At 32.5% G+C, this 15368-nt stretch overlaps 1 protein-coding gene across 12 annotated transcripts in view; it reads left to right on the top strand.

Annotated features, from left to right (window-relative positions):
• mmd (disintegrin and metalloproteinase domain-containing protein mind-meld) overlaps positions 1-15368 on the top strand; it is a 575647-nt gene that overhangs the window by 380465 nt on the left and 179814 nt on the right. For all 12 annotated transcript variants that reach the window (XM_075298290.1, XM_075298292.1, XM_075298293.1 and 9 more), the window contains exon 6: positions 6103-6176. In XM_075298290.1, the coding sequence (XP_075154405.1) occupies positions 6103-6176 (74 nt within the window). The remainder of the gene's footprint in view (positions 1-6102; positions 6177-15368) is intronic.

A 15368-nucleotide genomic window follows, 5' to 3' on the forward strand; every position in this document is an offset into this window, starting at 1 on the left:
TGTATTTAAAATACGAATGCAAATTTTTCTTAGCAGACGCATTTCACTAATATGAAGTATTTTTCCTTGTCCAAATTCGATAAACAATGAAGTCGTATTGTCCTTATAATTAAGTGATTTGACTTAAAACTGGGGTATCATAACATGAAAGAAACAATGTTGGGCTAAGGTCAACTTGACTTTAATAATTCAGAAAAATTCTTTAAATTTAATGAAATTGTCTTTAAATTTGTTGTCTTTTTATATCTTGACTACAAAGCAAAAAATCATTCAAATATAGGACATGTTTTTCAAAACTTTGTTTTAAAGACGTTTTTACTTGAAACATAGCATAATTTCTATTAGAAGTCGAGTCTAAATTCGAAAAAAATAAAGTTGTCCTTAACTCGTTCTTAAAGGACTTTCATAACATAAGAAGAATAAAAGCTGAAAAAGCGACAAATTAAAATTTGCTTCCTGGAAGCAAGTACACAAATCCCAAATGGAACCGGGCATGCTTTTTTATCATATAATATTTTGCAAAATCTACCAAAACTTCAAGAATTCTACTTATCTACCAAACAGTAAAAAATCTATCATTAGAATTCTACCAACTGTGGTAACCTTCTCCATAACAAAAATTCTTATATCTAATTATACAATTATCTTTCGAGCTTTAAAAATAATTGTATAATTAGATATAATGCATTTGGACGTCAATTGTCTGTTTCGGTATCAGGCTAACATGTAATATAAAAATTCTTATATTTAAAATAAGTGGCATCTTTGTCTAGGGATGAATACTAAAACCCTTAACGTAATATTAAAATCTTTTCTATGGCATAAAATACAAAAGAATAGTTGTTAGAAGTATAATTAGGTAATCGTGTATGTAGCAAAATATCCTCCTGGATAGACTTTAGGTTAGGTTAGGTTAGGTGGCACCCCAATGTATCATGCTCACTTAGACTATTTAGTCCATTGTGAAGTTTTGAATCCCTCAGAAATGTCACCAGCATTACTGAGGTGGAATAATCCACCGCTGAAAAACTTTTTGGTGTTCGGCCGAAGCAGGAATCGAAACCACGAGCTTGTGTATGCAAGGCGGGCATGCTAACCATTGCACCACGGTGGCTCCCATGGATAGACTTTGGTAGTCAGAGCACTAAATGTTTTTACTACCAACAATGTGCAATCTTTCAAATTCTTATGCTCATAGGTAGTCAAAGGGTTAAATAGATGAGTACAAGGGTACTCATATTTCTATAGCCTAAACTACTATGTGGTGAAGGCAATTTTGGAAGAAATTAGGATTTTTCGTTATAAACTATTGACCTAATACGAAAGATTATTTAATTCAAAATTTAGGATGCAATGTTGACTGCATCTGTATAAATATTAATATTGTAAATGCGAAAACCCGTATAGAAAAATGCACTTTTCAGCTAAATCAATTATCAATGAATTTGAAATAGAATCCATGCCAGCAAAATAACTTAAATTCATTGATTTCTACATATGAAAAATGTTCAGGGTTAATCCCCAAATGATTCGAAATTTGAATTTCGAATTGTCATTAAGTAGTTTCAGACTAAGCTAACAATGGACTCAGACTTTTAACATTAAGATTTCGTCAATATCTAGAGCCATTACTGATTACTGATCGACACAATTGCCGTAAATGTCACTCACATCGAAGTAGTACATTGTAAAAAAAGTATGACTTTATATACCATAAAAGATAAAAGTGTAGTATGACTGGATATTGTTTAGGCCTTTACATTAGAGTCATTACAATGGTCTGGGTTTTGTTTTCACTTTGTTTTCCCAAATAGACACAATTGATGATGAGTTTGCTGCCCCGTTAACTTGGTCTGGTAACCCATCTCACAATTCACCCAACGGCATAATCATCCAATAACTGATATTTGCATGAAATACAGGCCAACTATATCTCCCTCGAAAAAGATATGAAGATAAAGCTTCTGTCTCTGACATGGATAACAAAAGGTGACGCGGCAGATGGAGGTGTGCAAATGTTTACAACAAATGCTAACATTTCAGTGTATCCTACAAACAAGAGAAAGATGTATACATTTTAATTTGTTTAATGAGAATGTTGAGGCAAGTAATTGTAGGCTTTCAGAGCAGCACAACAAGAGTTTCAATGACATAAAAAAAATTTTTTCTTTTAAGAAAAAAACAAAATAATTTCGACCAAAAGCCATAAAATGACACGACAGATCGGCAATGGCAACAGAACAGAGTAATAGCACAACAACAGCCATAACAATTGTCATTTTTTTTATTTATATTTCATTGAAAAGAGGATAACAGTTCGCCGTTTTTTGGCTATACTGCCCACGGTCCGTAACGAGTGCTAGCAATGTTTTTGCTGTTTTTCGTTTTGTTACTGTGTGTATGCGTGTATGTGCGTATTGTGCAATTTGTTTATACATTCATTTAAATTCATACCTTGAAAATTGTTTACTTATTTTTTATTTGAGACATAAACTAAAGGGCGTTGATGGCGGGGGGCTTTATTCGTTGCCTTGGTAAACGGCCTAAAGGAATGAGAAATACACTTTGCTATTTCTGTTTATTTGTATTTGCTCTTGGGTAGTGGACTCTTGCTCTCTCTCTCCCTCTCTCGCACGCTCTAAATTTGGATATTGCTGTGTACTTTGGAGGTAGGACAAATTTTTCTTCTTCTCATTTCCATTGTTTGTCATTGGTTTTTGTGAATCTAAAGTGCTTTCAAGTGAAACATTTTAATGGAAAGCGGTTTTCCAATGCTTTCATTCTGTTTATCAATTAAATTTCAATTATTCAAATGAAATGAATGGGGTTTACATTACTATTGCAAATAAATACCCCCGCCCCAAATAGGACCCTGTCAACTAATCAACCCACCAAAAAATACCACACACTCTCCCCCATTACGATATTAGAATTCGTTCGATCGTGTATTTTTGTTTATGCGCGTATGTGTATGTGTGTGTGTAGTGGAAATGCAAACACTACCAAAATATTTCAAATCAAATATTTAAATAATTTAAAGCCATGCTATTTGGGAATGCAAATGTATGCGTTGTTAGATGAATGTGGCAGCATAAATCCTATTTCAATCCCATCCCCGAGCCAAACCAAAGTCAACTTAAAATGCGGATAACCCCAAAAGCATAATAACTCTGCAAACATCGAAATGGTTTTAGTTGGTGGCCTCTATACACCTGATCACAACTATTTTGGCTATTAGCTGTGACAGATTGACACTATCTTCCATCGCTTAGTTTTTCATTGCGAGTTCAAGGTTTATTCCAAAATTTATTAGCATAATTTTATTTACATAACTCAGTGATGGCATAATGGATATTTATAACAAATAAATATACAATTTAAGTGTATACGTCTGTTCGTGTACTGCAAAGTACAAATAAAAATTGTTGACTTTTGATTAGATTTCAAATAGAATCTTGAAATTTTTAATTTTGCTAATGGAGAAATGTAAATCAAACGTATATTCTTCCTAATTAATTTAAGAGCAGATACTTTGGTAAACAAAATTCCTAACAAGAATTTAACCATAAATGTATACAAAAGTCATGATATTCCGCTTGCTGTAACAATATAGACAAATTGTCGTCCGTTCTTTTGGACTTCGACTTCCATACACAGCTAACTTATCGACTGTCATGGAGTGCCAGTAATTCTGTGTTCTGCGGATGTAGTTTTACAAACAATCCTTTATGAAACTTCTTAATGTCAGAAATTTTTCTCCTCGATGGATGCCACATACCATTTAGAGCAAAAAGCTCATAAAAGGTGACCATTGAATAGCTGCATTTAATCCCAGCAAACAAAATGGAAGTTCTTCTAAAGACACAACTTTAAAAGCACTTCCAAAGATGTCCTCCCAAATAGGTTTTTTTAGTTGAACTACCCAGGAAGTTATTTTAATTCAATTTTGTATAACTCGATTCTTTCATATTTTAATGAATAATTTTAAGTTTATTTAAATTCATTTTAGAAAAATTTCGAATATTTAAAAATATTATAGGTCAGACGTTTCATACATGCGTTAGAATGCATTAAAAATCAAAAAATATATAAAAATTATTTATTTGACATTTTTTTTTAATTCCCACCCAAAACACTTAATTTGGATCAGACCTTAAGAAGTGATGCAAACAACGGCTGTTGAAATGGTGGGCATCCATCATATGACAAGCCCATGTTAAATTAATCGCTTCGGCGTCAATTTGGCACTACTTCCGGCCCCAAAAATAAAATTTTCACTAACTTTAGCGACTTTTTTTCTGGAATGGTATTAAAATGCATCCCAGAGCAATTTAATCGCAAAATTGTTAAACTAATTTTAGAACAATTTCATACATGCGTTAGAATGCATTAAAAATCAAAAAATATATAAAAATTATTTATTTGACAATTTTTTTTTAATTCCCACCCAAAACACTTAATTTGGATCAGACCTTAAGAAGTGATGCAAACAACGGCTGTTGAAATGGTGGGCATCCATCATATGACAAGCTCATGTTAAATTCATCGCTTCGGCGTCAATTTGGCAGCACTTCCGGCCCCAAAAAGAAAATGTTCACTAACTTTAGCAATTTTTTCTTGGATGGTATTAAAATGTATCCCAGAACAATTTAATCGAAAATTTTTTAAATCAATTTTAGAAAAATTTCGAATATTTAAAAATAATATAGGCCAGACGTTTCATACATGCATTAAAAATAAAAAAAAATATATATAAAAATTATTTATTTGACAATTTTTTTTTTTTTAATTCCTATCGAAAACACTTAACTTGGATCAGACCTTAAGAAGTGATGCAAACAACGGCTGTTGAAATGGACATCCGTCATATGACAAGCCCATGTTAAATTCATCGCTTCTGCGTCAATTTGGCACCACTTCCGACCCCAAAAAGAAATTTTTCACTAACTTTAGCGACGTTTTTTCTGGGATGGTATTAAAATGCAATTAGAGGGAGCCCCTACGTCATTCCCTATAGTCGAAGAAACATGGATATACATGTACATACCGAAGGCCAAAGAAAATTCTGAATTGTGAAGTTTATGGTCACCGATTTTTTGAATTTACAAGGTATAATCCACTCCATCAACCTAAAAGGGGTAAACGGTATAGAAACACATTTCTTACGTCCTTCCACGTTTTGCTCAAATTTGATTAATTAGGCTATGAACTATTGCTTCATCAGCCGTATTCTTCTGATTTGACCTCACGCTACATTTGTTTTCCTTTCTTTGATATGTTGCCTATTACAAAAACTAAAACCTTCATTAGGTAGCAGCATTAAAACAAATATGATCCTCTCTATAATTTAAAATGTCCACTTATCGCGAAACAGTCCAACGAATTGAGTCGTCAATTTAAATCGATTTTATAAAAAAAATACAAAAGTCGATTAAGCCAACTAGACGATTACGAAAAATCCTCTTAAACTATTCTGACAATAACCTAAATCCATTTTATAAAAATAAACAAAACCGATTAGGCAAAGTATAAGATGATGAGTCGAAAAGCCCATTTGTGGCCTTAGGGACTTTTGAATATTTGTGAGTGCCTTTAAAATTAAATCACTGTTCTTAACTAAAAGACGCAGAATAGAATGATATTTCCTAGAATATTTTTGAAAATGACTTTCATTATTTAACTTAATTTAATATGTAATTAAATATATCTAAGATTTCACATCTGAAAACCCCACAACAAAAACATTTCTAAAATATATTTCTAGTTTGTTTAACACTGACGTAATAATCTATAATCAACTGTTTGTTAGGGATAAAACTACAAAACAGTTCTTGCTCTTAATAATGACTCACTGCTACTGAAATCAAATCATAAATCAAAGAACTCTACTAATCCTCTTAAGAAACTTTTTCATTATAACTAAAATATCCTTTATACAAATTTTTACTACTTTATGTGAAAACTTTGCTTTGATGGTGTGCCTTGTGTTAGCTTTAAAACCTATTTTCTGATATTAACATTTCAGCAAATTTAATGTTTCCTTTGTAAGTAAATCTTTTGAAAGTTATTTCATTTTTTTCTTTCTTCTCTCTTTCTTTACAGAAACACTTTCATCGAACCTCATTGTTAATTAAGGCCTTTAATCATAAGTTTCGTTTAGATCTGGAATTAAATTCGTAAGTATAACAAGAAATCATAAAAGTGTGAAATCAATATTGTTGAAGTTTTATTAGTTTTTGTTTTCTACGGTCAAAATATTTATATTAGAATGAAAATGAAAAAGGCTAAAAGAGAAACTGACGTTCATATATTGCGAATTTATAGCGATACTACTTTTGACTGAATCTGAATATGTCGGCACAGAGACATGTCTATGTCTAGGAGAGAACAATCTTTAAAAAATCCAACATGTCCAACAAAGATCACTTTCCATGTATACCATTCCTGTAAATTGCCAAAGTCAAATCATCGATTTGAATGCATGGTTTTAGGAGGAAATCAAAACAATAATAATAAATCAAGAAATTTAAAGAGTAAACGTTTATATAAAACTGTTGATATTTTCTTTGTTTAGTGGGACACTGTGTCGTATGTGGAATTCCCTCATAACAATGCAGTACTCATACGCACGAGTGTACTTTACATAGACTATCGGGCCTGTTCTGGTTTTCACATATTGTCGCGTAATTGAAGTGATTTGAAAACGCGCGTATTAGATTTGCGTGTTTGCACATTCGCGAGATTTACAATTAAATTCAAATTAACAAAATGGCAACACAAAACTATTTGCAACAGATGATAGGCAACAGCTGATTTTACATTTCACAAAATTATTTTTCTGAATTCATTGTTTAAAACACAATTATGTCCTTCATTCACGCATTTGCTTGTGAAGAAATAAAACTAAGACGCAAAATTCATGCAATTCGTAAAAATCGCAACTTAAGAAGTTCAAATAATATGATGGGATTACTAGAACCGCAGTAAGTAAAGCAGACTTCCTTTCGATTTCAATAGATACAATTATATTTAATTTATTTGTAGGTTTATTGAGTCGTTTAGAATTGACAAAGATACTTTTCGAATGGTAGCAGACACGATTGCACCACACTTAAACTCTAGTATACATCCCAACATACAACTAGGAGCCGTGCTTCGATTCTTAGCAACCGGATCATACCAATTGGCCATCGCAAAAGACCACCAGATTAGCATTGGCAGAAGCACATTTTCTAAAATCCTACACAATGTTATATGTCTTTTGGAGTACCACTATTGCAGTGATTACATAAAATTGCAAATGACAGATGAAGAAGTAACAAGATCCAAGGAATACTTCTACTCTCAATATCGACTTCCTAGTGTAATTGCATGTGTTGATGGAACGCATGTAAAAATTGTTAAGCCCCAAAAGGACGAGTCTACTTTTTTTTAATCGAAAGGGATATTTTAGTTTAAATGCGATGGTGGTTAGTACTTTATGGAATTTATCTGACAGGGTAAAAAATCTAATATATTTTTATAGGTTTGCAACTATAATTTAGAAATACTGGCGATTGATGCCACTCATCCTGGAGCATGCCATGATGCATTTATTTGGAAATACAGCGACGCTAGAAATTATTTATCAAGAATTCAAAATTGTTTTGATTTGGCAGATTCTGCCTATACTTTTGTCGATATTGTCGTGCGCACTATAGGTGTTTTGAACAGCAGATTTAGATGCTTGCAGTCTACTCTTCATTATGACCCAAAATTCGTATGCAGTTTAATAAACGTGTGTTGTGTTTTTCACAATATTTGTCGAAGGCTTAAAACGATTCCGCAGGACCTCTTTGATAACGAAACAGTGCCTATTATTTTGCCTTATTTTGAAAACAAAGAAGAAAGTTCCACAGAAGAAGAAGGTTTAATAGCTTCTACTATAAGAAATCGCATTGCTCAAAGCTTGGTTTAAATGTAAGAATGCAGTATTATGTATAGGTGGGTATCAAGTTCGAGTTTAGCCGCTGAAATCGAAAATAAATTTGTAAAAGCAGAATAAAATTATAACTTTTTTGAGTTATTTAAGAAAAATAACCGTGAAAAAATAGTAATTTTAGCGGCTAAACTCGAACTTAATACTCACCTTATAACGAAAATGTAATTCCATTTATTAATAAAATAAAGATTCAATTTTGTCGAACATATTGTCATTTATTTAAATATACATAGAGATCACTTTTTTATACTAAAAGAAAGTACAATTTAAAAATTGTTTTAAGATTTTTTTCCATAAGGAATTCATAACTAGGCTCCATACAAACATAAACAAATAAAAAAAAAACATAACATAAGCTAATTGCAGCTTTCATGGAAACTCTTTTCAAACTCAAATTCAGGTTCACAAATCATTTAAAAAAATAGTTTGATTAAAAATTTTAAGGATTTTTTTATCTATTCAACACATAACTTTCACGAGATCAATTTCATTCATTATTTATGCGATTAATTTCCAAATTTGTTTTGCAGTATATTTTTTATGTCCCTAAAAATGTCATTTTGCTCACGTAAAACCGAATGAACTTCGCCGAGAGTATCGACAACTCTGTCCATCATTTCATTTTGAGCAGTACATAGATCTTCCAACTCCACAGAAGGCTGAGATCGACGGCTACGCTTTGGCTTGTATTCTGGACTTCTGATGGCAGCATTTTCGTCACTTTCAAAATGCAATTGTTTTTTTACCGCCTTCTGAGAGTCGGGAGACGTCTCGCAAACAATATTTTCAAACACACCATAGGATTTGGTGCCTTCTACACCATCAATCATTTTATATAAACCGCACAATTGGGCTATTCGGTCTTCCACAGGTGACACGGCAAGTTGTGAGTACGGTCCACCACCAGTAGCAACTTCTTTCGAATGTTTACTTCTTTCGAATGTTTACTTTCCAATCAGACCACACCTATTCAAATGAAGTCTTAATCGTATATGTTTTCCACAATTCTTATTGTTAAATAAAACTTACTTTCTTCCAACTATTTACATCTTTTACTGGTGGCCCAGCACTATTTAAAGACGCTGTTAGTCTTGCCCATTTCTCATCAGCGTGTAGGCGATCTCCTTTCACAAAGCCTTTAGCGATGTTCGGATTTTCATCCATAAACAGAAATATGTCCTCCTGCTGTAAGTTTTTGTGTTTTCGTCTAAAATAAAAAAAAAATTGAATTAAAAATGAAAAATTAGTCTTATCACAATACTTTACGAACCTGCTGCCATTTTTGTTGTTTCTGAAATTCTCAGAGTTGTCAATTATTTACAAATTAGTCTACAGGGTTACCAATCTTTTCCATACTTACGCCAATTACCCGAGTAGTGTCACTCTAAAATTACGGACTGTTTGAAAATGATTAGTTTTACGAAAAATAAGTTTCGGATGTGGGTTTTATTTTTATAAATATCTTTAAGACACAATTCTCTCTTAAATTTGGGTTTTGTGTACTTGATTCTAGGAAGCAAATTTAAATTGTTCGTTTTTCCAACTTTTTTTCTTCACATGCTATCAAAACGAGTTAACGACAAGTTTATTTTCCAAATTCAGACCTGACTTCCAGTAGAAATTATGCTATGTTTCAAGTAAAAAACATCTTTAAAATAAAGTGTTGAAAAACATGTCCTATATTTGAACGATTTTTTGCTTTGTAGTCAAGATGCAAAAAGACAACAAATTTAAAGACAAATTCATTAAATTTAAAGAATATTTCTTAATTATTAAGGTCAAGTTGACTTTAGCCCAAACATTTTTTCTTTCATATTATGATACACATTTTTAAGTCAAATCACTTAATTATAAGGACAACACGACTTCATAGAAAAGTTTATCGACTTTTGGACAAGGAAAAAAACCTTATATTAGAGAAATACGTCTTCTATGCTAAGCAAAATAAGCATTCGTATTTTAAAGACATGAAATCTTTGACCTCACGAGAATATTTTTTCAGTGTGCCTAGGAATCGTATGAATTGGTAACTAACCATGCATAACTCATACACCATGACATGCATCACTACTCAGTTGCCAGAACATTAGAAATAAATTCCATTATCCCCCACGACAACCATGACAAAGGTCAACAACGAAAAAATATATAAACAAGAAGAAAAAAAATTAATTTTCTTAAATGTCTGCCACAATATTCGTAATGAAAAGTAACCCTCCCACAGAACTCGCCATTTCATCAGCCGCTTACTTAACACCACTACCGCAAGTTATAATCATAATTCCAGCCGACCACTTCCCCCTTTGCCAGTCATTCACCTAACACCAAATTAAAATTTTCTATGTACTTAAGGATGCTTGAAATAACTCTGAGAACTAGGCACTAAAGTAATTCTATTTCATGACCAACAGAATCGTTTCCGTTTCTTTGCAAACTTCATAATGCCAGCAGTGATCTTATTTAATATTAAATAAGTGAATTTTTCTGTCAGAGCTGAATCCTTGGAGGTAAAGAAAAACGTGTTGCCAAAACTTCCTGGCCATTGTCACCGCAACAACAAATCCCTTGCCGAGGGCGCAAACCTTGTGTCCGCTGGCCGTAAATTATAAGACCAACAGTTGGACGGACGCGAAATAAAACTAAATCCAAGCAAGACCAGTGAAGAAAGATTTGTTTATTTGATGCGAGGTCAAATTAAGACAAAACAACAAAAAAACGAAGGGGAGAACGAAAATTGTGACAAGCAACCATCCAAGCCACATTCACATTCAGCAACCAGCACTGAAAGGAAAAAGCAAACAATTTGCTTAGGTTGGTAAAAGCTCAGATGTTTTGTCAGTCAGTCAGTAGGTTGGTTGGTTGGTGAGTTCTCTTCTATTTGCCATGACCAAAATACACAATGTCACTGTAATGGAGGGCATTCTACCCTGAGTAGCAATTAAAGGTCACTTTCTACTAAGCGAGTCTTTTTCACACTTCCTCTGTATGCCCATCCGAGATATGTTGATATTTAATTACTTATGAAATGTACTTCTTACTATTTTATCTTGGGGTGAATTTGGTGGACTTGATGCTAACCAAAAAAGAGAACTAAGCTCCAAATATTTGCATGGTGATAAATTAATATATGCTTAGGCAATTATCAACGCGAAGACAAGTCGTTATTTGTCAATTGAATTCTACTGAATAACAAATAGCTACCAAATAGTAATTTAGTCAAATATAGTACTACGAATTGCTGTATGTGGAGGTAGAACCCAAGGTCTACATGGAAATCCACACAAAAGTCGAATTTTCTTTAGAGTTGGTAGTCAATATCCCATTTGGTGATTAAGGCGATATTTCACCATAATAACATATTACCTCACACATCACTTACCAAATTACCAAGAGGTATTTCCCCATTAACTTTGAAGAACACAAACATAAGTGGAACATAAAACGCCATCATTGCAGATCTATTCTGCAGGCCTTCCTTCTAACCCGTATATTTGGGCAGATTAGACAGTTGGAGAATCTCTCGGCCAAATACAAAGACGAAGAAGACGATATTGTAAACTACGGGCAGTTCGGAAACTTCTTAGCCTAGCACAAAAAGCGCGGTATAAACAGAAAAAAGTTAAGTGTTTTGGAAATTTCCATCTCTGTTATGAATACATGTTAAATTTTGTTTCGATCTGGCAACTCCTTCATATAGAAACAGGTGTTCCAAAAAGACGAATCCGCAATTTTTTTACAATGGAAAAATTAGAAATGCTTGCTGTCATTAAATATTTACATAAAAAAGGTATATCGGGACAAGAAATCCATAATGATATGGTTAGGTGAAAGTGCTCCTTCATATGCAACAGTAAAAAATTGGGTTGCTGAATTTAAACGTGGTCGTACAAGCATTGAAGATGAACCACGTAGTGGACGTCCAAAAACAGCAGCAACAACAGAAATTGTAGCCAAAGTGCATGATATGGTATTAAATGATCGACGAATAAAAGTGCGTGAAATTGCTAATATCATGGGCATCTCAAATGATCGAGTCCATTTCATTTTGCATGAAGAACTACAGATGAAAAAGCTCTCTGCATGATGGGTGCCGCATTTGTTAACAGTCGATCAAAAACGCATAACAATGAAAATTTCTCAAGCTTGTTTGGATCGTTTTAAGCGAAATAAAATGGATTTTAAGCGTCGTTTTATAACTGTTGATGAGAGATGGATCCACCACTATACTCTAGAGACAAAAGAACTATCCAAACTGAAGCTGGAGGAAGTGCCCCAAAGGAGGCAAAAACAATTCAATCGGCTTGTAAGGTTATGGCAACGGTTTTTTGGGACTTCAAAGGTATTTTATTGATTGACTATCTGCAAAAGGGTAGAACAAAAATTCAGAGTACTATTGCAACCTTTTGGATCAATTAAATGTACAAATTGGAGAAAAACGTCATGGCTTATAACACAAAAAAAAATAATTTTTCATCAAGACAACGCACCAGCGCACAAGAGTGTTTTAACAATGGCTAAAATAAACGAATTAAAGTACGAGTTGCTTGACCACCCACCTTATTCTCCTGATTTAGCTCCCAGTGACTTTTACTTGTTCCCAAATCTAAAAAAAATACTTGCTGGCAAGCGTTTTACCTCAAATGAAAATGCCATTACAGTTGTAAACCACTATTTTGAAGACCTTGAGGAAAACTATTTTAATCAAGGGATAGAATTGCTGGAAAAGCGTTGGACTAAGTGTATTGAAGTTTCAGGATATTATATAGAAAAATAAAAATATTTTTGAAAAACCAACTATTCTCTTTCATTGATAGGCTAAGAAGTTTCCGAACCGCCCTATTTCGTATTAATCTGGAAAAATAAAGAAAAACTTAAAAACAGTGGTCTTTACTTTTTCGATTTCTACTTCTGTACAAAAATGTTTCGAACAATACCAGCATGGCATTATGGAAAAATCCGTATTAGCCGAAAAATCACTTTGAAAAAGTTATTGGCAAATCTTTATTATTTTATTTGTCTTTTCTAACATTTAGAAAAAAAATTATTGCGAAAAGTGAATAAAACAAAAAAATATATATATCACATCAAGACAACTTGTTGTGGTGTCGAAATTCCATTTCTATAAAATCCATTTTCATAAAATGATTTTTCAATGTATTTCAGAAGTAATCACTTATTTATTTCAATTTATTTCCTGCACTTAAACCTCTAATGCCCAATTTTTTTTTGCCAGCTGATTAAAAGTTCAATCATAGACCAAGGAAGGTATAGACATCTGAAGTGAATTCACAGCGCTGTAGTTTGTCTGCACACCGTAGAGGGCTCTTTTACGTCTGCAATTGAGTGATTTTTTAATTTGGCTTTAATTTGTTTTCTTTCCTTTGTTTTCTTGATGAAACATCAAATATTGTAAAAGCATATACAAATCTATACATCCACACCTTTTTTGTAATGCAATTTGACTGATTTGTACGGTAATTCTCGTTTTCAAAAAAAGAATTGAGTCATTTGACTGCGCAATTGAGTGGAATGACTGCGCACTGCAAATAAACAAAACCATGGTGGATTGTCAAGGTATGTCACTACTTTAATTGGTCTATGGTTCAATGTTAACGACACAAAAGCAAGGAAACCAAACACGAAAAACTTCTACGGTAAAATTCAGTATATGCTGCAAAGCCTCTTGAACAGTTTTAACAAAGTTTTCTTTTTATTTTACCAATTTTTGTGGTCTTAAGGTGTGTTTTACTAAAAGCCTCTTGATTTAACAAAGCCCGGGATTGGGCATTATAGGGTTAAAAAGATAAGGTTTACTAGGATCCCCTTTTTTTACCTCCTCTTAAGGACTTTGGCATTGATTCCAAGTCAAAGAAGCGACATCTTTAAAATAAAGAAATTCTTAGCGACCTATCTGGCTTTAAAACTAGGTTCAATAAAATTAACATTAGGACACAAATCACATTTATCAAAGTTTCATTCTATTTTCTCGGTATGTTAATAAAGCTATTTACAAACTGAGGTTTTAAAAATCCAAGTTGTAACGGATAAGTATCTGTAAAGTGAAATTTTTTTCTTAATTCCTAAAAAACTTTAACCCTTTCACTACCGATGTCCACTTAGAAGGACATTCGAAAAAGTCAACAAATTCTATTTTCCCACTTAGTTTCGATTTATTTCTCGATGTTATTTTAAAGTAGAGGCTTTAATCTAAATAAGCTATAAATATTTTCCATATTGGTGAGCACTAAAATACATTTTTATAAAGTTCTTTTACAATAAACGAAAAATACCAAAATTTGAGACAATTTTTCTACTATATGTATCAAGGACATTCATACAAAAACTATAGCTAATACTACTTAGGGTTCTTTTTTGTATTTTTTCTCATACTTTGAGAGATATTATAGGCCAAATAGCGCTTATTTTTGTAAGGCCATTTGGTCACAATTCAAGAATCAAGTTTTCAGAACAAGCTCATATAGCTCTTGAAGTAATTGAGGTAGGTTCTCAAAATTACAATTTTTGTTCTACATGCTGTTAGTACAAGTAGAAACAGAAGAAAAATTAAAATTTTTTAACATTAGGTATATTTCGGTAGTGAAAGGGTTAAACCAAAGATACGAAATCAAAACAAGTCTTAGCCTATATTTGAAGCGTTTTAATCTTAAATCTAAAGATTCGATATTTCAGTTAATTTAAGGACGATTTATTTAAAACAAAATTATATATTTTTTTTTATTTTAAGGAACTTAGTTCATACGACTTTAATGGAGGGACGCAAATTTCCAAAATGTTTGTACCACACCCAGCAAAAAAATTTGAAAGTTCTTCTAAAGGCACAATTTTAAAGCACTTTCAAAAATGTTCTCCCAAAGATGTTCTTTATTTTGACTGCACAAGAAGTTCATTTGAGTCAATTTTTTATAACTCGCTTTTTTCATATTAAAATTTTTTTGTTTCAAATAGTTTAAAAACAGATTCAGAATTAATAAAATGATGCAGATTATTTAAATTGTACCGAAAAAAATGTTAAATCCATTCTAGAAAACTTGCGAGTTTTTGAAAATATTTGATGTCAAACGTTGCAGACAAGCGTTAGAATGCATTAAAAATCATAAAAAACTTTAAAATTTATTTATTTGTTAAAATATCACATATTTTCTTAATTCAGATCCAAAACACTGAATTCGCATCACACCTTAAGAAGTGATGCAAATTCAGTGCGACGGCTACTGAAATGGTGGACAACCACCATTTCCCAGCAAAAAAAGCGTCGCCAAAAAAGTAATGAAAATGTTCTTTTTGGATCCGGAAGTGGTGCAAAATTGACGCAGAAGCGATGAATTTAACATGGGCTTGTCATAGGACGGAAGTCCTCCATTTCAAA

The sequence above is a fragment of the Haematobia irritans genome, chromosome 3 (genome assembly GCF_050003625.1).
Source record: "Haematobia irritans isolate KBUSLIRL chromosome 3, ASM5000362v1, whole genome shotgun sequence".
Lineage (NCBI taxonomy): Eukaryota > Metazoa > Arthropoda > Insecta > Diptera > Muscidae > Haematobia > Haematobia irritans.